The sequence below is a fragment of the Parambassis ranga genome, chromosome 22 (genome assembly GCF_900634625.1).
Source record: "Parambassis ranga chromosome 22, fParRan2.1, whole genome shotgun sequence".
NCBI classification, from domain to species: domain Eukaryota; kingdom Metazoa; phylum Chordata; class Actinopteri; family Ambassidae; genus Parambassis; species Parambassis ranga.
The window spans coordinates 11,065,272-11,090,877 of NC_041042.1; the positions used below are offsets into that span (position 1 = coordinate 11,065,272).

Sequence of the window (25,606 nt, forward strand, 5' to 3'; positions counted from 1 at the left end):
ATTAAACCAAACTAATTTAAATACCACTTCATTTAAAGCTGAGAAGCAGCCGTTTTAAAGCTGGTTTTCATACAGTTTAGCAGCTAAAAGTCATCCGATTGTATTCCATTTTCTTCTTATTATAATAAATGAGCACCCTAAATGTATTTTTCTTGAGTTCAGCATCAGGGTAAAAGGTCAAGAGGTAAAAATCATCTTCACTAATAATAATAATATCATTTTAATGCATGGCTGCCACCCTCACAGTTCTAAATATCTCCATGTATCTTCTGTTGATGACTCCCCCTCTGTTTTTACAGGTTGTCAAATGTCACACAAAAGGATTCATTAAGCTAAATCAAAGGATCCAGGCTGATGAGGAAATCAGAACTATCAGAAGAACCTCTCTCTATAGATACGAGCTGACTGCCAGGCTCTTCCACACGCTGTGTTTCACTGTTGTGCTGTAAAGGCTGTGCTTCTGTCTCACACTGTTAAAAAGCATCAAAGCTGAGAAGTCTTGACAGATTGGTTTGAGATGAGCTCTCTTGGTCTCCATCATCACATCCCGAAGAAGGGAATCTAAAAGGGACCTGAGCTAGAAAGTCTCCACTAAAACATGAAATAATGAAGAGTAGCAACAGTATTGCTTATAGAGTGGGTTAATGTTTGATTCACTAATAACCGTCCTGACACAATGTCCTCATTATTGATACAAAAATAGATCAAAATAACATGTATTGATATAAAGTAATATACCAGACAATCAAGAAGTGGGTTATGTTGTTCTAATTATCAGCCAACACCAAAATGCAACAACTACCTATATCACAGCCCCCCACGCTCCCTTTACTGTACCTCCCACACACACACGCTCACACACACACGTGATAACACAATACAAAGCTAGCTTTCACCACAACCACAGGCACAGTAAAGAGTATATGTATGTTCTGTTGTCTGTAAGTGAAGTAAAAGTGCAATTCATCTAAAGACATTCAGCAAGCTCGTCTCCTACAAAGATCACTTCTCAGAACATGACGTCCCTCTGGTGAGGCTGAGAGAGAGTGTGTGTGTGTGTGTGTGTGTGTGTGTGTGTGCTTTCTGATCTGTGTGCTCTCAGCGTGTCTGTGTTTGGACCTAAACCATAAGGCTTTTGTGTGTGCAGCGCTTCTATAGCACCAGAGCGGGTCGAACAGCGGCAACAGGTCTCACCTGTTAACTGATTAACTGATGTAATGCTTCTGTTCAAAGAGGTGTCTTCATTTCTTTTACAAATGCTGTGACATTGTGTGTAACTTGTAAAAAAAAGGAAAGTCAAGATCACAAAACCACCACAGTAACTACTACACTTTTCTACATATTTATCTCTGTCTATCAGTGTGTTTTCAAACTGTTGAGTTCCAAAGTGAAGTGCATCTGCTGTCAGTGATGTCATGTTATTTGTCTGGCAGCATTTCTCAAACCATTGTGTTGTGTTTTAACACGACAATACTGACTGGGTGAGAACATGTAGGATTTACCAATAAAACCCTCAAACGTCTGCAAACATGTCCTCCAGGCTCCTGCACACATCTGAATGACACTGTTCTGAGCAGCTGTGAGTTAAACTTTAAGTCCAGTAGTATCTCAGTACCTGTATCCATATCTGAATCAGTTATGGATTATGGATAGGAGTGCTGTGTATTAATAATCTGATGTGACTATTGCACTCAGTCTTTCGGGGGTTTTTCCCACTTCCTGTGGGGTAGGTTACATCCAAGTGACTAAAAAATAAATCTATTGTGCAAGGTTCAACTTTGATTAGTCTAACTCAACACTGCTGTGTTGATATGTTAGTGAAACAACAGATGTCTGGAGATATTCAGACTTCAGGTCCAGTAGAAACCTGATGGAATGCTGGTTGGTTTTTGGTGTCTCTACTGCTGTACCAAAACAGCTGATGATGTGATCCGACTGGTCCAAATGTTGCTGACCTCTGTCACAATATGGCATCAACTTTTTCATAAATTTACTAAAACATCTCTACAGAAGGCTGAAGGGAGTTTCCGACCCTGACATCTGTTGTTTTAACGAGACGTGTTGATATTTACTTGTCTCATAAAAACATGCCATCTGCTTAAAAGTTATGACAGGGCAATACCTGACAAAATACTGCAACCCATATTAATCTGATTGATTGATCAGATCAGTGATGATGTCACAATAGCTGTCAGTGATTTTGCAGACAGAGCAAAATGCTCTGGGTGCAGACACACATGGCCCCTCTCTCTCTTTTTTTGTCGGACGCTCTGTGCGGTGTTATCCTCACACACTTTCTCCACTCACTCTGCCTCCTCCTCTGTTAGGACTCCAGCAAACTGTGCCAGTGGCAAACCTGCTGTCCTTTAGATTCTTTCATCTGGGTCCAGTGAGTGAGCTCCTCCTCTCCAGAGCTGTTGAGGCCCAATGAAATCCAACCGATCATCTCCTTCCGCTTCATGCTGCGCATGTTGTAGACGGAGAGGATGAGCGTGACGTCCGACAGCTGGAAAAGAGCTACCTGGAAAATGAACGTCTCTTTGTAGGTCGGGTTGGGCTGACCTCGACAGATGGAGGTCTTACACTTGGACATCTCGTGACCCATGGAGTTGAGTAAGGTCAGCTTAACATATGTATCTAAGGCGAGAAGCAGTAGAGACAGTTACTGGATGCATAATGTTTAGATTTAGAATGATTCCTTTGTGCAAAACCCTCATGTCTTTCCAGGGTATTCTCTTCTAAGTTGAGCATTACAACCTGCTGCAGCCTCTTCTGCAGCAAAGTGTGACACATTTTCCCCACAGAGCATTTGCTCTTGCAATACTGTCACTGCAGTTGATGCATAAGATCAGGGCCACATAGGCTGCGGTTTTCTCCTGATCAAACACGGAGCACAGCTGTGTGTGTTCCTGATATCAGACAGCAAGAACTCACAGGATGCAGGGAGTATTACTTCTGTCTTGTTGCTATGCAACTACTGTATGTCTAACCTAAGGTAGAGGATAACGTCGAAGATAAAAAAAAAAACACACACATGATTAATAAAGTTAAGAATATATCTGCTTAGAGGATGAAACAAACGATGTGGCTAAAATTAATGAAGTCATCAGGAAATACCCTGAGGGGCTGCTATTATTTCCCCTGACTTTGACACAGTGTCAGTGTCGTGGCTTGTGCAAAGACATTTAGAGCCCGGAGCAGTGTCCGAAAAACCTCGCTCCATCGGAAACACACGTCACATTTAGGAGGATACGTACTCAAGGAGAATGTTCAAAAACACGAATGACTGAGACTAGCAATAACTCAATCTTTAAATCTTTGGACTGCGTGTAAACTCATATCTTACAGTGTGACATTTTCCACTTGTCTTTCCCAGCTGATCTCCTATTTTCTTGCACACAAAAAAAACATAATTCGGGATGAATCTGATTAATTTAAACCGAAAGAGGAAAAAGCAAAAGAAAAAGAAAACCTCAGCCATTATCGAGTGATTTCAGCATTCACCGTTTCCTTATTCACTCCTCATTTCCATGCAGAAATCATGACATAAACTGAAGCCACAAATCCAGCTGAAAGCAAACGAGGCAAGACTGGCAATCACAATGGCTCTTTGAGAGTGTTTCGCCCCTCGTCTACAACCACACTCAGTAATAATGCTGTGTATTATGTTCCTGTCTAAGAGGGAGTATAAGGAATGAATTGCTGAGGCTTTCATGCTGTCGAGTGCCAGCTGCCTTCCAACGCCGAGCTCGCCGCTTTGAATCACACATTCAGTTGCTCTCTTTGACATAAAAAGCAAAGGGGGAAAAAATAGCCTTGATTTCTTTTTTGACTGCTGCTGAATGGGCTCTGTAGAGCTGTGGATGTCTTAAGTGGTCAGTAGCGGTGATGCATGGCTCTTTGGTATTGTCACTGAATGAGAGGGGCTGTGGCTGATGATTAACTTGACTCGGCGGCTCGGTACTGTTTTGAAATGCTAGAAAAGGAGCTTTGAAATTGCTCCGCATCTTTCACATCACAGTGCTCTTTCCACTTTGTAAGGCACACAAAGTCAATCAAGGCCTTCATGAAGATTTTGCACAAAGGTTTTTTTTTCAGTGTTACCAGATGTGACTATTTCCCCTTAGCACAATTTGAAGACTGCGTAGTGTGGATATGCTATTCAGGAATGTACAAACAATATCAAAAGCTGTCAGCCAGTCATTAGTTACAGACGTTTGTGAATGCAATGAGCATGGCAATTAATGGGAGGACAGTGCAGTGTGACTGTGAGATGAATATTTATGCCACTCTATTACACAAGGCCTGTTTCTGTAAAAAAAAATGTAAAATTACACCCAAAGCATGCCAAAATGTACTGTTTAAATAAAACCAGCAGTAAATGACGCTAAATATTTCCCTCTCGTCAGCAATGTGCCACCAAGAAAACTGCACCGACTCGGCGTGTTAGGTCTGAGTGAGAAAATGAAGGCATCACAGACACATGGGAGAATGTGAGATAGGCAACTAGTAGGCTGCATTACAGGACGAACACATTCACAAAAATGCAGCAAGCAACAGCAAACATCTTCATGGAGGAGTCTTTGAGGTGTGCATATGGACAAATACATTATATGTGTCTATGTTTGTTCAGTTATTTATTATGCAAACCAGTAAACTGCATCCATGAAGATGTACAAACACCGATAGCACCTCACAGGAACAGAGACTCACCTCTGATAATATAAACCTGTCCACCTATCAAGTGTTTTAGACAACAGAACAGCCCATCTGACAACAAGGGTTGGACAGCAGTAAGAAAAACAACGGACCAAGATGTCAAAAAGGCAGTAGGGTGAGAGCATTTCAGGTGCAGTAAGGAAAGAGAAACAGGGTCAGAAGGCCAACAACAACAACAACGTTGCACAAAGTTCAACAAGAGGTTGTGTTTTTGTTTGAACTTGCTGCTTGGATCCCTGGAAGCTGACTGAGAAGGCTGATCAGGAAATGAGGGAAACCAGGGATCAAACCAGAGGAAAACTGAAAGCAGGCAGTGCAGGTGAGATAGTTTAGACTATCTCTTATTTGGAGAAGTTACAAGCCCTGTATGGTCTTTCTCTGGTTCAGTTATATAGAGCACAATGAAGAGGTTAGTTTATGTGTTTATACAAAAGTTTAAGCCTTGTGCCCTCCTCCTTTTTACTACCCTCATGGCCAAACCATACCATAAAAACGGCTATTAAATTATCATACCTCAATATTTTTTTCTGCTTTTTTTCCTCATGAATCATTTAAACTAATTCAGTCTTACATAAAACTACCAAACATATCATATTCAGGATTTTAACACTTACAATGCCTGTTTGAATATTCGAAATCTCTCTATTTATTTTATGAAAATAATTGTTTCTGTTTTTTGATCAATAATTAATTATTGAGGTGAGCAAAACAATTTGACTTGAAAGAAACAAAATCCACGCCACCAGCTGTAACTCAGCAAAGATGATCAGCAAATGAAAAAAAATGAAAAAAATGTACAAAAAAGGCAGGAGGAGGACACAAGGGTTAAAGTTGCATTGTCACTGCCTAAACACAAACCTCCATGCACAGGCTCAACTTGTCCTTTTTCCATTCTACAAGCTGTAACCCTGCTCACTGCACTGAACCTTTTAGGGTACTTACTGGGTGGCTTGTTGGCAGCCAGGTTTTTGAAGTGGATGCCTTTGATGACCTCCACTGAGAGACGTCCTGTCGTGGCGTTGTACACCAGGCCCACCAGGATCTCTGGTGTGGAGGTCTGACTGACTGACTGGAATGATGAGGCGCTTTCACTGCATGTCATATCTGACAGGCTGACCTGGGATTCACCACCCTGAAAATGTTAGCAGGCGTTCAGAAAATGCTGCAAAATCAATAATTCATTACCATGAATCAAAAATTCATGATGAGCAGATCTTGTCACCACTTTACTTCCCATGCTATTAATAGCATTTGCAATACACAGAATGCCCAGCTTTACTACATCTGGAGATAAAACATTCCCAGTCAAACTAGTACAACAGTAAAAGCTACTGATAATACACAGCACATTCATTGTAAAAGCCTACTCCTGCTCTGACTGTCCTTACCGGAAGAGCGCAGCACGGGTCCAATATGACCGGCACCGACATTTTGCCCTGAAGGTTGAGCTTGGTGAGGTAGAACACCTTTTCCCCGAGCACCTTCTCCTTTTTCATGCGTCTCATGCTGTACAGGCGGAATCGGATGGCGTAATTACCGATCATCTCTGACTCCACGTGGCTAAAGCGGAATGTCTCTGTGAAGATGGGGCATGGGCCTCTTTGGATCCCTGTCTTTGCCCTCTGCTTCTTGGTGGGAAGAAGCACTAGGTGGACCTGCCAGGAGATGTTACCCATGCGTTTGGTGGTAGGAAGGTCTGTTACAGCCATGATGGTCACAGCCAGCTGCTGCTCTTCGGAGTCGTAGTCAAACACAATGTCCAACGTTCCGTATTTTGCAACAGGATCTGGTTCATAGCCTTTAGGGAGCCGTGCAGCTGATCCACGGGCTGACATGTCCTAAAAAACCCCAGAGATGGTCAATAAAAACATATCAGTGTACATTTACATCATCATTGTGTCAGTATTTACCTCTGGACTTAGGACAGCTGTACTGTCACTGGGGACATCCTCCTCGTAGCCCTTGTTGAGGTAACAGTCAGTCTCATGGCCGTCACTGCCCTCGCTGGGACACTTGCCAAAGGAAAGGTGAGGGCTGCCGCTGGTCTGCGACAGGTCACACTTGGCATCACCCAGGTCTGACAAAGTGCAGGACATCCTTGGAGATCCGTTCTCATCCTGATAGGGCGGAGGCTGAAGCTCATCCAGCGGTGGAGTGCGCCTCATCCTCTGGATGCAGTTGACTAATGAGAAAGAAAAAGAAGTGTGTAGGAATAGATAAGTGTAACCTTACTAGACAGTAATGCCTCATGTTCATGACAAAAAGCAACAACAAATTACTAGCAGGTCCCTTCAGGAACACGTATTTATTTAAGCGTAATCTATTACACATACACACAGTAATTAAGGAGAAGAAATAGCTGTATGTGGGAATCACAGACAAATACATGTATGTGCATCACTGTGGCTAAAAAGAAGACTGGGAGAAAGCACAAATTGTACCGTAGTTAGTTTCAAAGGAATAAATACAAAAAAATACCTGCATGTGCACGGTGCAGTTCTGTAATTCATATTATTAGATGATTTTACTTTCCACCTACCTCAGGACTAAACAATAACTCCATCATGTTCTTCCTCCTTCTCTCTTTCTGTCTGATAAATAGATCCTACACTGCGTGTCCTCACGAGCACAATGAACTCAGAGAGAAATCTTTTGAATGCACAATCTAAATAAAACATCAGATATGCACCATTAAAGGGCTGAACAGAACACATCTTAATCTGCCACAGATTTCATGCCTCTCACCTTCCTAAATGATTCAGTTGCCTAGAAGGCAGAGAATAGGGCTACGCTGAACATTACTGTGACACTGACAAAGAGCTTTGAATTGTGTTGTCAGCTGCATTCTTATATCTGCCTCCCTTGTCCAATTTTAATTCGAAAAAATTGAGCAGCCAAAGTTAATACTCCCACAGGGACACTGGTGGGACGTGTTTTAAATCCAGTCTCTTGCAAAAAAAGAAAAAAAAGAAAACAAAAGACTGTGAAAAAATAAAAATCTCTTCTCATGCCGTCTTCTAACTTTTGTGTGACGTAATCCACTCCAGCACATTGTTCCAGCTTTCTCCCAAGTTTGAAACTTTCACTCTTAATAATGTCAGTGAGACACCAGCTCAAAGTGGCACATATCAGTGGCAGGATGGAGGCAAAGGAGTCTTAACTAAGTGTCATGGAGGGCTTGATAAAAGGAGCAAATCCATTTTGAGCAGCTTTTTTCCTGCTGAGCCGGGGGCGGCTGATTTGATGGAAGCTGCTGTGTAAAAAGCACTACTCTTTTCTCCAGCCCACTAATTGGGATGGTTACCATTCCTCCTCTCGTCTAACCCACACCCCTCCCTTTGAGTTCCATCCCCTCTGTACTGGCATTCGCCTTGTTTTGTGTTCGCGTACCTCTTTAAGTGGTGGAACTGTTTTGTGGGGTTTTGTGAAACTTGACTGTGAAAGTTGGGTATATAAATATCCTGGGTGAGAAATGAGAGCAGCTGTACTTGCCCTTGTCCCTTTTGGTAGCTGTAAGCAGCAGGAAACACACCTTTTCTAATCAAGTTTTCAGCATCATCGTGTAAATGCTGCATCCACTGTCAGCAAAAAGTCAAAAAAATGATTTAAACAGAAAAATCATCAACCTGATTTCAACAAAGGCCTTTTCTTTTTTAATATTTAAGCTGAATTTTCTTTCTAAACTTGTGCTGGAACCAGACTGAACAGTAGCATGTGAACACACCGTTAGCTTCATCTCACCTACACTACATTGATTTGCATGTGAGAAAAGAAGCCTCAGTCGTATGTGTGACTTTGAGTGAGAGATCTGCTGAACTGACTCTCTATGTATAATAGAAAAAAACACACTGTTGCACTGCAGTGAAAATTTTCATTAGTATGCTGTTTAAAAAGAAAGCTGTCGTTCTCCCGTAAAGCTGGAACATTACAGCTGTTTTAAGAACTTACTGGTATCTCTTACATGTTGCTGTTTAGTATCAGTTTATTGGTGCAACAGAACCACCTTCTGCTCTATCTGAACACAAACCTACACTACTACCTGTGCCAGAATGTCTCACAGCTATTATCTGTACTTTCTACTCCACTACATTTCTACAGTGTTGTAGTTACTTGTTACATTTTCTGAACACAGTGCTGGACTGATGTGAGGTCAGACTCTGCATGGAAGTGGTGTCACTCTGCCAGCTGTGTTTCTATAATGTGACTCAATCATGATGCCGGTGCTCTGGCTCAGTTAGCTTACTAGTTATACTGTCTGCTAACACAAATGTCTGATTAACATTAATCTGAAGCAGGAATACATACACAGTAAAAATGGTGAATGCCTGTTTTTTTTATTACCAGCCTCTGTTCACTTGATGCCCACAGCCTGCCTCATGACACACAGACATGTCCACAGCTGGTTCTGGGTACATTTCAAAGATTTCTGTACTGAAAATGTAAATTAACTACACATCGTCCATTTTATTTTTAAGATGATTTCTTTGATTATTTTAACCTGTTCAGATATCCTTTGCTATGGAAATATATGTGTTCAGTGCTTTCTTCAGTGTACTTTACTTTTAATACTTTAAGTACATTTAAAAGCACTTGAGACTTTTACTTAAGTAGGATCGTTGATGTAGCACTTCTACTTTTACTTAAGTATATATTTTACTGGGTAATTGTACTTTTACTTAAGTACTTAGCTTCAGTATTTCCTCCACTACTGTTCAAAAGCCAGAATATGGTTAGCTAAGGTTAGCAACAAGGCTGAAAAAGGGTGCAAAGAAAGTAGTTCGGTAGCTCTATAAAATGTCCCTAACATACAGTAAATTCTAATGAAAAGTTACCTTTTTATAACTCTGATGGCTTACTTCATTGACAATGAAATAATTTGACATGACTGTTCGCATTACATATCTGTCCTGTTCTCCAGAGACGTCTCTAACTTCAAAAAGGTCCAGACAAACCTCAGATCCTTTCTTTATTTCTGCTTACTTCCTTTTTTGTGGGGAGGGGAGTAGAGCCGAGCCACTCAGGCACCGACCCTCTTTGATTGTGCAGCTCTGGCACAATCGTCCTCATGTATAATACATATGTCCTGAGGATAAAGCTCTTCATACTCACAGAGAAACACAAGCAGCAGTAGTAGAAGCGTTTGTTTCAGATGAACAAAATTATGTCCTTCAGCCGTCACAGAAAATCATGGACTCTACTCCCCTATGTCCGAATGTCTGATTCATGTCTGTTTTAAAGTGACAGACAGACCTGATGTCAGTGTTGATATGAGGCAGCTGCTTTATCAGTGCTGATCTATGATGGCTGACTGGGATCCCTGATGAGTTGATGGGAAAGAAAGCCTTCAAAGCCATACCACAGGGAGGAAAATAATGAACCTCCAGTACATTAAACCAAAGTGCAGCTGTGGATGGACAGAGCTCTTACTTTACTTCCTCCTCCCTGGATTATTGTGTTGTCAACTACAAGTAAAACTACAATCAACTCATGATCTGAAAAGTTTAGACGAGCTGGAAATGTGACTGCTTTTCTTTGCTTCCACCACCTGTCAGATTTCTCTATATAATCCTTCAAACCTTTAATGGTATTACAACAACACACAAAAAACCCAACACATCTCCCTTAAAGCTAAAATGTTGTCATATAAATAAACCACATAAATATCATATTATTGCTGCCAGGCACTCGTGACTCAAACCTCTGACTCTTAAAGTCTGACAGAGCACTCACTAAATACAATTACTGCAAATGGAAAAGTCACGGAAGCTTGAAAAAGACTGAAATGTCTTTCAAAAGGACACAGGCAAGGTTTAAACAATAAGGCGTAAGACCAAGAAGAATGCAAAGAACTGATGACAGCATATATAGCACATGACCCTGACCGTTGTCTCTCAGGTTTAGTAAACTGTTTTCCATCACAGAGCTAAAAACCTTTCAGGAATTTCACTTCCTGCTTTCCAGAATCGCTTAGAAAAAGTTGAAATATGGCCTCACTCAACAACACTTTGGCATTATTCTCTACAACGACCTAAAAATTCAGAGCAGCCGACTGAGGATGACAAAGACGATCTAGTGTTTACAAGCAGACATCCAGCTTTTGCAGCACTTGTGTAACAACAACCTTTTGTGTGGCATGCTGTTCCTTTGCTAATGGAGTAAGAAACATGCCATGCACTATTTATCTCTCAGCTAAACATTCAAACATGGCTTTAAATAGATTGTGCCAGACACTCAAACCTCGGAACCCTCTGTCTTATATAACACTAAACTGGTTCAGACATGATTCACCGATTGAGGACCGTTGGCATAGATCTGATTGTTTTTGTCGTTAAAAAAAAAACACTGCCAGGCATAAACACGGCAAAATGAACGGTGACTGCAGTATGTATAAACAAATCAGTCAAAAGCTCCTGTGAGCACCTTAAGAGCAGCTTTTAAATTGTATTTGATGAATAAAAATAAATAAATAAAATGCATTTCTTTGTCCTCTGAATGACAGCTGTGACATTTTGGGGGTATTTTCCTGTAGACTGTACTGTATTTAAAAATTTTAAAAACCTCCTTTTGTTTCCTAAAGAGTAGCTTTGCTTAGCTTAGCATAAAGACTGTAAACTTTGTTGAAAGATACACTATTCAGTACCTCTAATGTAGAAATGGTATCTTGTTTAACATGTACAAATTTGTTAAAATGACAAGTTGAGGTGATAAAGAATTCACCCCCGCCTGTTGAAGCACAGTCTGTTGGTTTAACACTTGTGTTTTTGTATGGATTACACGTACAAAATGTTCATTACTGAACCTTGTTAGTGCTGACGGGCACGTGGAGCTGTTAATGCTACGCTATGATGCTAAAGGAAGCTTTACCTTCAACTCACTCTTCATTTAGAATACATATATTTCCCCACATCGTCAATAATTCCCTTTAGATAAATACTTGAGTGCACATTTACCTCCTCCGTGTGTAGAGTTCAAGTGTTAAATAAATCAGCACGCACTTCTAGTCAAAGTGAAGTGAGGGATAATAAAGAGACTGATCCAGAGAGGTCAGTGTCAGTGCTCTCCTGTGACTTCTCTGCCCTTCTTGAGATTTTAAGGAAACACACACACTGCTTAGCACGATGGTGGTGAGTCTGGCAGATGCACTGGAGACCAGAGTGAGGCTGCGGCTGTGCAGATTATGCAGACAGTTGACTGTTTTGCAACCCTCCCACAGAGAGTGTGCTGAACGGGAGCTCTGCTTTGATCACCTCTCTGGATTAACTGACAGTGCTTGTGTATGTCATGTGTGTGTGTTGGTAATAAAGGTGCAGGAGAGTCTTACTGTGGCGATAAGAAGAAAATCTTTCAAACAACTTTGTGCAGCTGGAGTTCAATATGTGGATATGTTGATGAAAAATTATCCACAGAATACAGGCAGATGGAGCCAGTGTAGTCTGTACAGGACCTACCGTCATCAGCCGAGGCTTCACTGCTGTATCCGTCATAACCAGCAGTCAGAGGGCTATACTTCTGCCGGCTCTCCCAGCTGAAGCCTCCTTTGTGTTTGGCATTACAGGCCGCCTTGGCTCCTCCTCGGAGGCCCTGGGAGCGGCTGACTGCTTCCTGATACTGACCCATCAGTTCATCCTCACTGTCCGACGATGAGCCCTGCAGGTCTGCATCAGCGTAGGCCTTGTCTGTTTGTGGAGGGAGAAGAACAGTGGATTAAAATCAGGTAGCCGGGCAGCCTCTGCTGGCACCAGTGCTGCATTTCACAGGAACTCTGCATGCTGTGGTGGACACAATATAACATTTTGACACTTGTTTCTCTAAAACATCAATTTCTCGTGAGTTTTTGGTGTTGGCAGCTGCTGTTGATTGGATCATTCTAAACAGAAAGCCACTGATCAGGCTTTGTTAAAGTGTGATATCTGAAGAGCACTATAATCAAAAAGGAACATCTGCATGCTCCATTCTCCATTTCTCCTGCGTCAAATCATCTACATCATCCATTGAGGGTTTTGCATTGGTTGAATTCACTTTAGAAAATTACAGGAGCTCATTATTCATTTGGTTTTCTGACTCTGAATGTCATTGTACATGTGAAAACTAGAGCTCAATCAAGATCCAGATCATCACCTATAACTATTTTAGTGGAGCTGCAGTGGAAATCCTGATGTCAGAAAGTCTTTGAAATTTTTAGTGATGTATAAAATTAGACTCTGTTAAATGTCTGGATGAAAATCTGGATGGTATTTTACATGACTCACATTTTGAGTCACTGACAGCAGCAAACATCATGACACGGAGGTGAGCATTTACACAATCAAAACGGTCAAAAGGTTTGATGCAATAATAATGTTGCCATGGTGTTCTGTCCATAAGCAGACACATCATGCAACGCAGTGCTTTGTTATGTAACAGAAAAACATGCATGGAAAAATGTGCGGAAAAATTTAATACACTGACATATGATAATAAATTACAGGGTTACATCTGTATAAAATATTACATGGTGTTTTGTTTTACAATATTGTTTTTCATAAGGGTGCTCTGCATTAGGTCTACATTATAAAATGGATATTTTTAATAGTGTGTATGACAGGGCACAATAGAGCAAAACAAAAATCTAATAAACTGTCATTATTATGTTGGGGATAAACTTCCCTATAATATAGGCATTGTATTCTACTTCATAATTTTAACAAAGCCACCTGTAGTTTCATATTACATCCAGCGGGGGGCAGCAGAGCTTTACATGACCACAGCCTAGGTTGCAGTCTACAATTACATAAAAATGTCTCCCAGCTAATTCTATGTGTATTAGCTATAGAACAAATACAACAGACTGTAAGCTTTTATTTCTGTTCAAAGTACCAGAAGTCTAAAAAAGGTTTGGCATTAGCTTTATATTTGAACAACATGCAAAATATTCCCTGCAGGAAAAGACTTACAAGATTTTATTTCCAGGTATTTACATCTGGATCTGATACACACCTTTTTTTTAGCTTTCATGGGAGCAAAAGTATTGGAACATGTGACTGACATGTGTGTTTTGTGCCCAATTACACTGATTATACAAACAATAAATAACACTGAATGTCTTTCCTCAGTTTCAGATTTTTGGTTTTGTCTGTGAAGGCTGCATTTATAGTTGGTTAGAGTTGTAATTATTATGAAGATCAGAGAACTGTCTATGGGTGAATCACAGGTAATTGTGAAATAAGGAGAAAATCAATCAGAGCCATTGCACAAACATTGGCCATAGCCAGCACAGCCATTTAGAACGTCCTGAAGAAGAAGTACCAGACCTCCAACAGGAAGACCACGGAAAACAAGCAGCAGTTAAAGACAGAAACAATTTGCGACTTGGAAAGAAAGACCTTAAACCAACTATTAGTGACACCAGCAACAAACCTCCAGAGGGAGGGAGTGAAGGTACCACACACACTTTATTAACCAAAGTAGAGGCTACAGCAGAGGATGCAAACCACTCGTTAGCAAGAAGAAAAGGAGGCCTGAGACGAAGATTAACCCTTACCAAAGTGATTATGGTTAAAGTTTGGAGAGAGAGAGAAAGGATCTGCTCATGATATCAAACACACAAGCTCATCTGTGAAACACAGTGGAGGTAACGTCATGGCATGGGCTTGCATGGCCTCTTCTGGGAGAGGTTCATTAATCTTCACTGATGATGTAACACATGATGGCAGCAGCAGAATAACCTCAAAAGTCTACAGAAACACTTTCTGCCAATTTAAAAAAAAAGATTCAACCACACTGGCTGGGACATCCTCCACAACGACAACGACCCAAACTTACGAAGCCCCTCTCATGACATGGTTAAAAAAATAAACAAATCGTGGCCCCAACATGCACACGAAATAATAATTTATGGCCACAAATTAGTATTGTTATTGACGGGGCGCTCTCAGGGGAAATGCTGGAGCACTGGGGAGTTCCAAGGGGCTCTCGATCATTGCTCCCTGCTGCCCAGGGAGGCATGTGTCCTGGCTGGGCACCGCGCTCCCCTGTGCTCTTGGAACTCCCCTGTGCTCCAGCACATTTCCCAGAGAGGGACGCTTGCCATCAGAGGGGCTCCGTACAAACTTATTTACTTGAATCTACTTTACATCTGTCCATTCCAATGCTTTTGCTCACATGAGAACTGGGGTGGGTGTAAACAAAAGGGGATTCATCTTTTTATCAAATAAACTGCCTGTCTTTGCTGTGTTGTGTATGAATGTTCAGCAGGTGGCTTCTCAGGTAGGACCACAGCCTATGTAGGCTCCCTGGAGCCACTAACCTTTGAAACTTCAGCAGCCCTGTGGACTGGCAATGATTAAACAGCCAAACATCTGTCAGCAACAGTAATCCCCTCATGGGCTGAGAAAGGCCAATGCCGGTGGAAAATGTCTCCATGCAGAGGTCAGGCCTCATGCTGCAGTCAGTGTCATGGTGTCATCATTTTATGAAAAAGTTGGACAACACAAGTGTTTGCTGAAGCAAAGGGTGGAGAATCTTCTAGAGGCTCTAAAGAGGGGTCATGGTGCGCTTCTCCAAGTGTAAAACTTAGGGTGTATTTTGTGTTGGGGGTTTATTTCAACATGTGGTGTATTCATATTTTTGTTTTAAATGTCCTGATCGACACTGCTACAAAAGGTTATACAATATGTCATAAAGCTTTTTTGCTAAACATATGTAGTAGCTAAAATCGTGTCATTACAAAACTATGGTTTGTGGGCTTGTAAACGTGGACTCACCTTGCAGCTCTGTGTTTTTCCTGAAGTCATCAAGGCACTGAAGGCTCCCTGGGTTCTCTAGTGCCAACTTGTTGTTGAGGTACCAGAAGAGGAAGGTCATGAGGATGATGAAGAGTCCAATGGCTGTCAGAAACCCCAGCACCTCTGGAGAAACTGAGACACAGAAATCCAGGTTGATGTTGCTGTTTTTTGAAGCTGAATACTGTCATTAATATTATAAAATAAATATTTTTATGTGTTTATTGTGTCTGAAGGCAGAAAGAAGGTGATGACTTCATGACTTTGTTAAGATGTCCTGAGGTGACATACAAACAAAAGCCCTCACTCCCACTTTCTAAAAACACTAGTTCAAGACGAGAGGGAGTGAGAGAGAGGCAAGTAAACTGAAAGGGAGAGAAGCTGCATCACTACAGACAACCTGTTGGTTGCCATAGCAACAGGCTCAGGTGCAGCCTCACTTTAGAATCCAGACGCACAGGCGAGTCAGATCTCATTAATCGCAACACTGAGTGCAACACATCAGAAGACTCCGTTGGTTTTGAACATAAACATCATTAGGGATGGACAGAAGGAACACCTGATGATAAATACACTGACTGTCTTCCTTATTAAAGGAAAGTGACGCATGACCTTCTGTCGCACGTGCGACCTTCTAGCATCTCCAAGACAGTGTGATGCCATCACCAGGTGTGGCCACAGGGGAGACTCATAGGATACTCTGGCAGTGGCATCAAAGCGATCAGATAAGTCTTGCATCTTTGCATTCAAACCACAAGCTCTGCTGTGACTGATGGGGATGCACTGCATGCATTTTGTACATAAAATGTGGTCAATGGAATCAAATGAATTCTGACTACTAGATCCCCCTGGTAGCACCCGTGACCCGACCCAACAATACAAAAAAGTTTGAGGTACAGTCATTTCGCAAGGGCTGTAAAACTAACAGATAAAAGCGATAGAGAGGAAAAATGTGACAGACTTTGAGGGCAATTACATGAAATTCTTTGTTCAGCATGCAAATTACTGAGCTGAGCTCATTTACCTTGATGAATGAAGCTCTGCACAGCACAGAAATCCATATATAAAGTCCATTTTGTTCAATTAAACCAAGTGGCTACCTTTGTACAAAAGGAGAATAATGAGCTCATTTGGTAGGAAAAGTGTATTTAATGATGATGATGATGTTCTTTCTGTTATTTATAATTTCACTGCAATGTCTAACAATGACTGCAGGGGTCAGCCATTAGTGGCACTATTGGTCTGTCATTAATTTCTGCGCAGGTTTTAACAAATAATCCTGTTTTCTTTGTCATGTTTTATAGGTTAGGCAATTTCTAAGATACAAATTGCACCTTAAGATTAAATAGTATTTTAGTTTTGACAGAATATAACTACTTGTACATTAACACCTGAACAACTGGGAACCAGTGTGTGGTTATCTGCTGTGCTACTATTTACAGGTTTGACTTTCTAGCCTACAGACATGTGAGTAATTGTTTGTTCTTTCCACCATAATGAGCCTAGATTATTTGTTGGTAGTCCACAATGTTTGGTCACATGGCGATGTGGGAGCAGGAGGCGTTATCCCATGGGAAAGCCTGTCTGCTCACACTGCACCAGCCTCTCACTGCTGGCTGAATTATTCACGGCACAGATGGAATGGGAGGGATCCTGCTCGGTATAATTCTGTCTCAAACTGCGAAAAGAATATAAAGTCTAGAGAGCATTTAACAGAATTACAATATTTAAGTTTGAATCCGTCCACAAGCTTCATTCTTCTATACACCCCTGAAAAAAAATGAGTGTTTCATCACAAAAATTTGAATTCTGACAGGAAGCAGGGCATTAGCAGCCAGTGGTGTAACAGTGTGGGTGCTGCGTGGTATAAGCTGTCTAACATCATTTCTCATTTTCCAGTTTGACTTTTCACCAAATCAACAGTATTCCATTAATATACCAAGAATAGCCCTTAGATAATGTGTGTGTGGGGGGCTGACTGCTGACTCACAGCAAGATTAAACAATAATGGACTTTGTTACACAAGAAGGACAGAAACAGGAATGTAGGCAACCTTACAAAATGTACCAAACACGTCTTGTTCCAGACCTGAAATTCAACATTTAGATGCTGGAACAACAGTTTTCAAAAGGATCCATCAACTTATAAAACACTTAACTGGGCAAAAATACTTCATGTGTCCATCACATATATACAGACATACAGTATGTTGTTTGTGCAGTCATCAGCCATGGCCATTGGCCAAGCTGTTGATGACACATGCAAGTTGGCCTATGAGTAGACAGAATATAAACTGTATAAACAGATTATTTTAGAAATGTAAATTCAAACTGAACTGAATTATACATTGAATTGCTCTTAAAAAGCAAAACGTGTGGTTGTTTATTTTATTTTTTTTAATTTCTGAGAAAGCATTGTCCAATCACTGACCAGGGGTCAAGGACGCCATGACTTCTCCTTTTCAATCAGATGACAGGAACACATCTCACAGAAAGGTTAATACATTGCACACAAAGGAATGACATCTTAACCTGACTAAACACAAGAGGCAGCTGATCTAAAAATATGTTTCTAAAACATGAAATCTGACCTTATCTCTGGTTAGAAATGTCTGGAAAGGACAAACAAGGCACATCTGCAGCTAAAACTAACAAGACACGTGTTTATGAATTTAGCTAGAAAAGCCATTTCACATAATGACTGACAGTTAGAGCTAGCATCCTTTAGTTGTCATCTATTAATCCAGGGATTTCTGAAAGCTGATTGGGAGAACTACATCTCCCACAATGCCAAGGACACTTAAGAGATTCTCCCCAAACCAAGTAGACACTGCTGAAGAAAAGACCAAATGATTGCCTTGGCAACCCATGTCATGTTTGTCAGTAAAATATACAATGCATGTCAAAACCATGAAGAACTAATGAAAACGCTCCATGTTGGGTCTTTGTTGGGTTCTGTTCTGTTCACATAGAAACAGTCGGCATGTTTAATGTTAAAAAGCACAAAACCCCCCTCGAAACCACAAGACACCCACACACTCCATGGTGTGATCATAAGTACTCTCAGCACACCCATGCACACTCCCACACATACTCAGACATTACCCTGATGCACAATACCTACTGTGAAGCCACAAACCTGCGCACACGCACGCACACACACACACACACAAATCAGTCCCCAACAATTATGCAAAAAAGAAAAAAGAAAAAAATCAGGTAACCTAAATGATTAAACTGGCACAATTACACAACCAGACCACTCAGTTGGCTCGTACACTGTGAAAAGTACCCTCTGAATCCACTTATGTTTTGTTTAAAAAGAGTCAGCTCTATAAATATGAATGAGTGCTCTGACTACACATGAAACATAATTATTATTATTCACAGCCTGATTTGTTAAAAACTTGTTTTTACTTCATTTAAAAATATGAACCACAGACCGTGAAGCATCATGTTTCATTTACTTGGAATTACTTGCAAACAATGCAGCAATGGAACTGCAGAAATATACGGTATTTGTTGGCACAGACTATGAATCTATGCGTATCAATTATGCAGGTTTACACTGTATCTACATCCACGAGGCTCACCTAGGGCCCGTGTTACATAGATCAGAAAATTATGTTAGCCTCTCCAGGAACACAAACACATTTAGTATGTACACTGCAAACACAGAATATGAAAGGATGTCAGACAGGCAGTGAGCACACAGAAGACAACACAGTGCAACAAGAAAGCTCAACCCTGAACACAGTGAAAAAGATGACGGGTTTCAAACGGGGACAGTTTAAAGGTGCTGATGAGGAACGTGGAGTAGGAGGTGCTGTGCGGAGGTCAAAGGGTCAACCTCCCAGAGCTCTGATCTGCCCTACCTTTTCTGACGCAGATCAGCTCATGTACTCCACAGTTACGCTCGCCACCTGGAAAGACAATGCATTTTCAATGAGCCACACTGTGATGGAGGGAACAACAGACACAACATCATGGAAACACATTTAAATATGTTTGGACGCAGTCGGACAAACTCAGAGAAAAGGACGAGAATAACACAGATAGAAGACGCTGACAGAGACCGGATGGTAACGGTCTGATGTGGGTGTTCATGCTGGATCAACTAATAAACATTCATCTGCAAAACTGCGGCAAATTTTATTTTCTTCAGCCACAACAAGGCATTAATGGACAACAACTAGGTAAACTGAGGTAAACTGAGGGTACTCATGTATGAAACTGCAGCTGAACACTATTCACTAGATAGCTGTTGTACTTAGTTAATGTGTACAAAACCAAAGTGGTGCAGCAAGTCAAAGCCAGTTGTTTCCAATCTATACTTAAAGTAACAGTACCCTGTGTACTCATTTAGTTGGTTAAGAAACCTACTGCAGTTAAAATGAACTGATTCCTGCTTTTCCATGAGAATAAAACACTGATAGACCTCTCATTTACTGTGGCTAAATCACTCTAAAAACATTCTGCTGCAACAGTGACATTCATAAAGCCCACGCCATGATAAATCTTCTTCCCTAGTTTGTGTGTTATTTTGTTGATTCTGAGGCAGACATGGAGACAAAGGCATATTTTACAACATCCTAAGCCGTCTCTCTGGCTTCCTGCGGCATGAATGTGAAATGGATGCCAGAGTGTGATCTGACTGCAAAAAGCATTGTTATAAAGCCGGCACAGTTCAGTGATCCTCATCCATCAGCAAGTTCTGGATGTAAAGGGTGTCTTCTAATTTCAACCATGCACTCCTGTAAGACAGTTTAAGATGACAAGATTACGTACAAATATAAGGCACATCCATCCACAACCACACTTGTAGCTCCAGCTGTTACAACCTGGCGTCTCTTCACAGCAAACAGTTACAAAAATGATTCAAACTATAACAACCAGATGATCTACTGGCTTTATATCCTTCTGTGGACAGTGGTGCTTTGAGTTAAAGGCTGACATGACATCCTTACATCCCCCACATGCTTCACGGTTCAGCATAGTGACACTGGTTTCATTGGCATCCAATAGTTGTATTGACATTTCACTCAAAATCTAACTGTGGATATGACAGGGGGTCATTAATGCGACTCGTCCACTTTAGACCATGAATATCTGAGCAGATATGCTTATGGATCCATTTCAGTTTAAACAGATTTTAGAGTGCAGCATTAAGACCACATTCCAACCTGCATGTTCTCACCAAGCTCCTCCATCACTTTGTATTCTATCCGCTCAGCAGGACCCAATAGATGCTGCTGCAGGATGTGTTCAGTGGAGACTGTCCAACAAAGCATCAGTATGTCAGGAGGTAGACGCTGCTATTCACACGCTGGGATCTACACAGAGAGCTCACCGTGGCTTCCTTCAGCAAACAGGTTTCCAGACTGTGGCTGTAATTCTGAACTGTTACTCACACTTGTGAAAGCCTCACAGTCTCTGAGCTCTGCTGCTGCCTCTGGGATCTGCCTACAGGTTGGTCCTTCAAATACTTAGCTCTGACTGCATTCAACTGTGACACCATGTACAGTTCTAACGAAATTTTTATCTTTTCAATGTCTTCTCTGTCAAGCTGCTTATATTATATTATTATATTATATTTTATATCCTGATGAAATGAAAAAGATAATTCAAACCTTTGATATGTCTATCCCTGCAATAAAGCAGGGGATTTTCATAAAATATATACTAATAAATGGCTACGGCCCTACACAGTCTCAATTTAAGTAAAGTAATATTTCTGTATCAACTGTACAGCCAGACATTAGTCAAGTTAAGTCAATTACATGAATAATTCAAGTATTATGGATGTGAAACTCTTGATCACTCCTCACACTGCAAAAGTGTCCTAGTATGCAGAACTATCAGGACCACCATTTCTTTTTAAATACCCCCCCGCTCTTAGAGGCACAGGAAATACTATTAACAGGTTTATTAACTGAAAAACTTGTCAAGCCGTTAGTAAGACCTGATCCAGTGTGTGACAGCTAAGGCATGTAAACACAGCCGTGTAAGGAAGTACTGCAACAACACAAGACTGTCTGAAAACGCTTTGAGCCAAACAAGAAGCCGAGTTCTGCTGTCCGGCAGATCGATACAGCAGCTGTGTGTGGGAGGAAGCTCCCCGCACTCTCTCTCCTCCTTCACTCACCACACAAACACACACACACACTGTCTTTGTCAAAAATAATGTTTTCTTGCATGTGCTATTGAATACAGCACACAGTGATGGTTCCTCATATCATACTATACTAGCAATTTTTAAGGCAAACTCCTTAAACCAATTACACATGTCCTGCTTATACTGGATAACAGAAGCATGTGCACAACCTGATCATCTAAATATATTCAGAAGACCCTGGAAACATTTCCTTTTTTGGCCATGATATTTTTGAGTGTAAACTCACACAGACTCTTGAATCTATGTAATTACATGGAGAGTTTCATCTCTTGTGGCTCACAGAAATCAATCCGAAGCGCCCGTTGTGATCAATGCAGTCTCTGCAGTTTGTTCCTTGTTTCTAACTCTTGGTTTCACCGTGTAGCAGGTCTAACAGCTGCTCGCTAAATCAAGGTGAACCGCGTGGGTTCGCAGTCTTTCCTCCTTGCAGACGTCTGGGGCCCTGGCTGGAAACATTTTTAGGGTTTGTCCCAGTTTCTGTGAGGAATCTCCTCTACCTGCCCCCTCTAATCAGGCTGCCGAGGCCAACGTGTCTGTGTGCAGACGATAAGGAGATGGATGGACTGAGGCCGTGACATAGAAACTTTTACTGAAGAAACTGACCTGTCACAGACGTGCGCTTGTTTAAGGTCAGTGGAAAAACACAGACTGAAACAAAATGAAACAAACTAGTGGTTGATCGAACTCATGTTGCATATATAAGGTTGGAAGGAATAGTTTGGTATATACTTTTGCGGGAATGAGATGAGACGATTGATACAACTCATGCTTATATGGTGACCAATTAACACAGTATTGTTAATTGGAGAATCATTTGTTTCAGTGTGACAAAAATATAAATATAAATGCTACCAGCTGGCCTCCTCTAGCAAAAAATAAACAAAACTTCAACTATTCATTTGTTGTGTTCTTCTTTAAGACAAGTAAATTTAGCAGCAGGTGCGTCTCTGCTACAGTGATGATCATGTCCTTAAAACAAACATTGTTTTAAAGACATGCTACCTGTGGAAATACTGTAATGCCATTAAGAATGTTAAGAATTAATCAAAACAAAGTTGCATGCTTTAAAACCAAAGGAATGAGCTAAAAGGGTCACACACAGAGTCAGTTTGTGCTCCATCAGGTTATTTATGTAGCATGTTGGTGTTGTCTAACCCTAAACCTAATGAAAGGCATGAGGGAGTGACTTCACAATAATCTCCAGCTAAGCCAATTAGCTTCTGAAGGATACACTACATCAAAGATTAGTCAGCTTAGCCAACAGTCGGGCTGTGAGTTCATGAAGCAGCAACAGCTTCTCTCAGAATATACATCTGTTACACTGAGTTATTCCTGTGAGCTCCGTATTCCATCTAGCTTTATGCACAGCCTTAGGCAACAGACACTTCCTAAAAAAATGTGCTTATTTTTAGAACTGACAAAGCCACATACACCCAATTTAGAGTGCACGTATTCATTTCACAAGCATTGTGCAGCTGAGGCTGTGAGATAGCAAGCAAAATGAAGTGATGTGAAATCCATCTTTGTTCTTTGTTTCACAGCTGTGCAGTAACACACCTCCAACTACCTGATCACTAAAGCATCCACAGATCAGACCCCTGTGGACGAAACAAACAATATCCCTCTTTAACAAGAGTTGGGGGGGTATGCCTTGGGACTTCCGCATATTAACATGAAGACTTCAGGGTTCAACACTCCATTATGAGTCTCTACCACTTTGTCTTTTAGCTGCTACTACTGTAAAACCAGCTGCAATGCTCCAGTTAACAGAATCGATTTGCAAAACCAAAAAAATGCTAAAACTAAAAGCTAAAGCTCAGCCTTTACCTATGAGGAAGTGCCTACTGTGGTTTCACTACATGCAACCTTTTACATGGTACACAGTCAGTTCATCCATTGTCAAATGTCAAAATATCAAATAGAGCAGTTTTAATTAGAAGCATCATAAATAATCAAGCCTTTCCCTCAGCTCATGTGACTCTGAAATCTTAAGTTGATTTATGGCAAAGGAAACACTTCCGAAGAAATGCGCTGCTCTATTCCAGCTACACTGTCTGACATCAGCGCAAATGGTCCACAGACATATTGGCTATTATCGCCTCATATCCTGTTCCTCGCTCTGCAAAGCAAACAGAGCCGTGCAAGAGAGGAGGAGGGAGGTGGGGATGAAAGATCTCTGACAGGATGCAACGTGGTTAAATGAAAGATTTAATGTCTGAGGAAAATATGATGTGACGCAGCATAAGACACACATACATATGTTTTTAATTAGAACCTGGTCGAGAAAGGTGCCGGAAGCACAGCTTCTATAAAAAGAGGATGATGCAGTCAAAATGTCAGCAGCAGGAGCGTCTCTGCGGCTCTGATTCTAACACATAACATTTCCACAGCTCAACACATCCTGGCCTTCCTGCTACAGACTTGGCATTGCCTCAGGATTCGACAAGGCTTAATACACCCTACACACACACACTGAGAATCGAGCTGGGCTGACTTCGATCTGCTGGACAGAAAACCGGGCTTAACCAGGATATGTGAAATCTATTGAGGGTGGCAGACGATCTGTCAACAGCTTGTCACAGGAGCTGATGCATGGTGCTCACTCCATGAGCTGAGCAGTGGAGCCCGTCCGTTACACAAGGGGAATACGGATTTCTGTAAATATTTTTTTTTTTATTTTAGATACTGTATTAATCCCAGAGGGGTTTCGTTATGGCTGCTGCACAAGCAGTGTCATACAATGACTAGCAAGGCTAGGGTGAAGTGTCTTGCCCAAGAACACACAACAGTGACTAGGGAGGAGTTGGGATCGAACCACCAACCTTCCGGTTATTGGACAACCCTGCTACCCTGCGCCACTGTTGCCCCCATGTCTTTAGACAAATTAGAATCTACTTTTACAGCATTGATGCATGTATCAGATGATTCTGATTTCTATTAAAGTAAAGAAAAGCTCAGTTGCAGCTATTTAAGGGTTTGTAAGTGCAATCTAAATAACACTTTCCAAAAATCGAACTTTGTGCTAAAATGTCAGGCTGTGTTTTGCAACACCCTGATGATGTGACGTTCAACAAACCCAACATCACAGGTACAGACAGAAACACAGCTTCCCAGTCGCTGGATGCTGCAGGTGTCAGTCAGCCCCACAGCTGCTGCATAAATCTCAGTGGAGCAAACAAGCTCTGGTGAAATATATACATATATAAAAATATATATGTCTCTACCAGGAGCCGTTATAATCATGGCCTTTCAGGAAACAGCACTAATGAGGTGGGAAAAGCTGAGGTCTTTGGGCGCGGCAGAAAAAGGCTTGAACTCAGGCAAGGTGTGTCTGACAAAAAGAAAATACAGAAAAACCGTCCCCTAAACAAGCTGTGGCTGTGTTCATTCTCAGACATGGATCATTCTCATGCTCAACAGTGTGTTTCTGAATCGGAATGATTAGCGAAGCCCTGAGGCCCGGAGCTGCTGGGATGGTCCATTTGCCTAGTTTATAGCTGGAACTGGTGACTTCACATCACTGTGCCGTTTTCTAGAGGTGAACTCTGCTGGCCTGTATTCCTCATGTCCTATTATTCTTACTGCTTCCTCTAAAGACCTGGAACTGTTACGTGTTCAGTAATCTATGTGATAAGAAGGACGCAACAATGAATTCATGTAATCTGTCAGTTAGACTTAGGGATCTTAAACCTGGTTGTGTCAGTAAATTCAAAGTAGTTTATTCTCAGAAAACTGCTGCTAGTCACATCAGTAAATAAACTATAATGCCTGCATGTTTTCTCATTTTCTAAGCTGATGAGGATGCAGTTGGTAAAATAAAAATGATGGCTATGATAGTGATGCTGCTGGTGATGTGTGTACTATAGAGATGTAATTTACTGTTTTGTGTAAGGACAACACTGACAAAATAATAACTGCAAAGATTTGAAAAAAATGCTGAATAATACATAAAC

The 25,606-nt window shown here is 41.2% G+C and overlaps 1 protein-coding gene across 1 annotated transcript; it reads right to left on the reverse strand.

Annotated features, from left to right (window-relative positions):
• Positions 1-100: 100 nt before the first annotated feature.
• Positions 101-19,403, reverse strand: syt14a (synaptotagmin XIVa). The gene is made up of 8 exons (XM_028395455.1): positions 19,354-19,403; positions 15,462-15,614; positions 12,168-12,395; positions 6,630-6,901; positions 6,108-6,557; positions 5,662-5,851; positions 4,714-4,770; positions 101-2,637 (listed from the first exon to the last, which is right to left on the reverse strand). The coding sequence occupies exons 2-8, from the start codon at positions 15,559-15,561 to the stop codon at positions 2,324-2,326; spliced, it is 1,611 nt and encodes a 536-aa protein (XP_028251256.1). The 5' UTR covers positions 15,562-15,614; positions 19,354-19,403; the 3' UTR covers positions 101-2,323.
• Between the last annotated feature and the right edge of the window lie 6,203 nt (positions 19,404-25,606).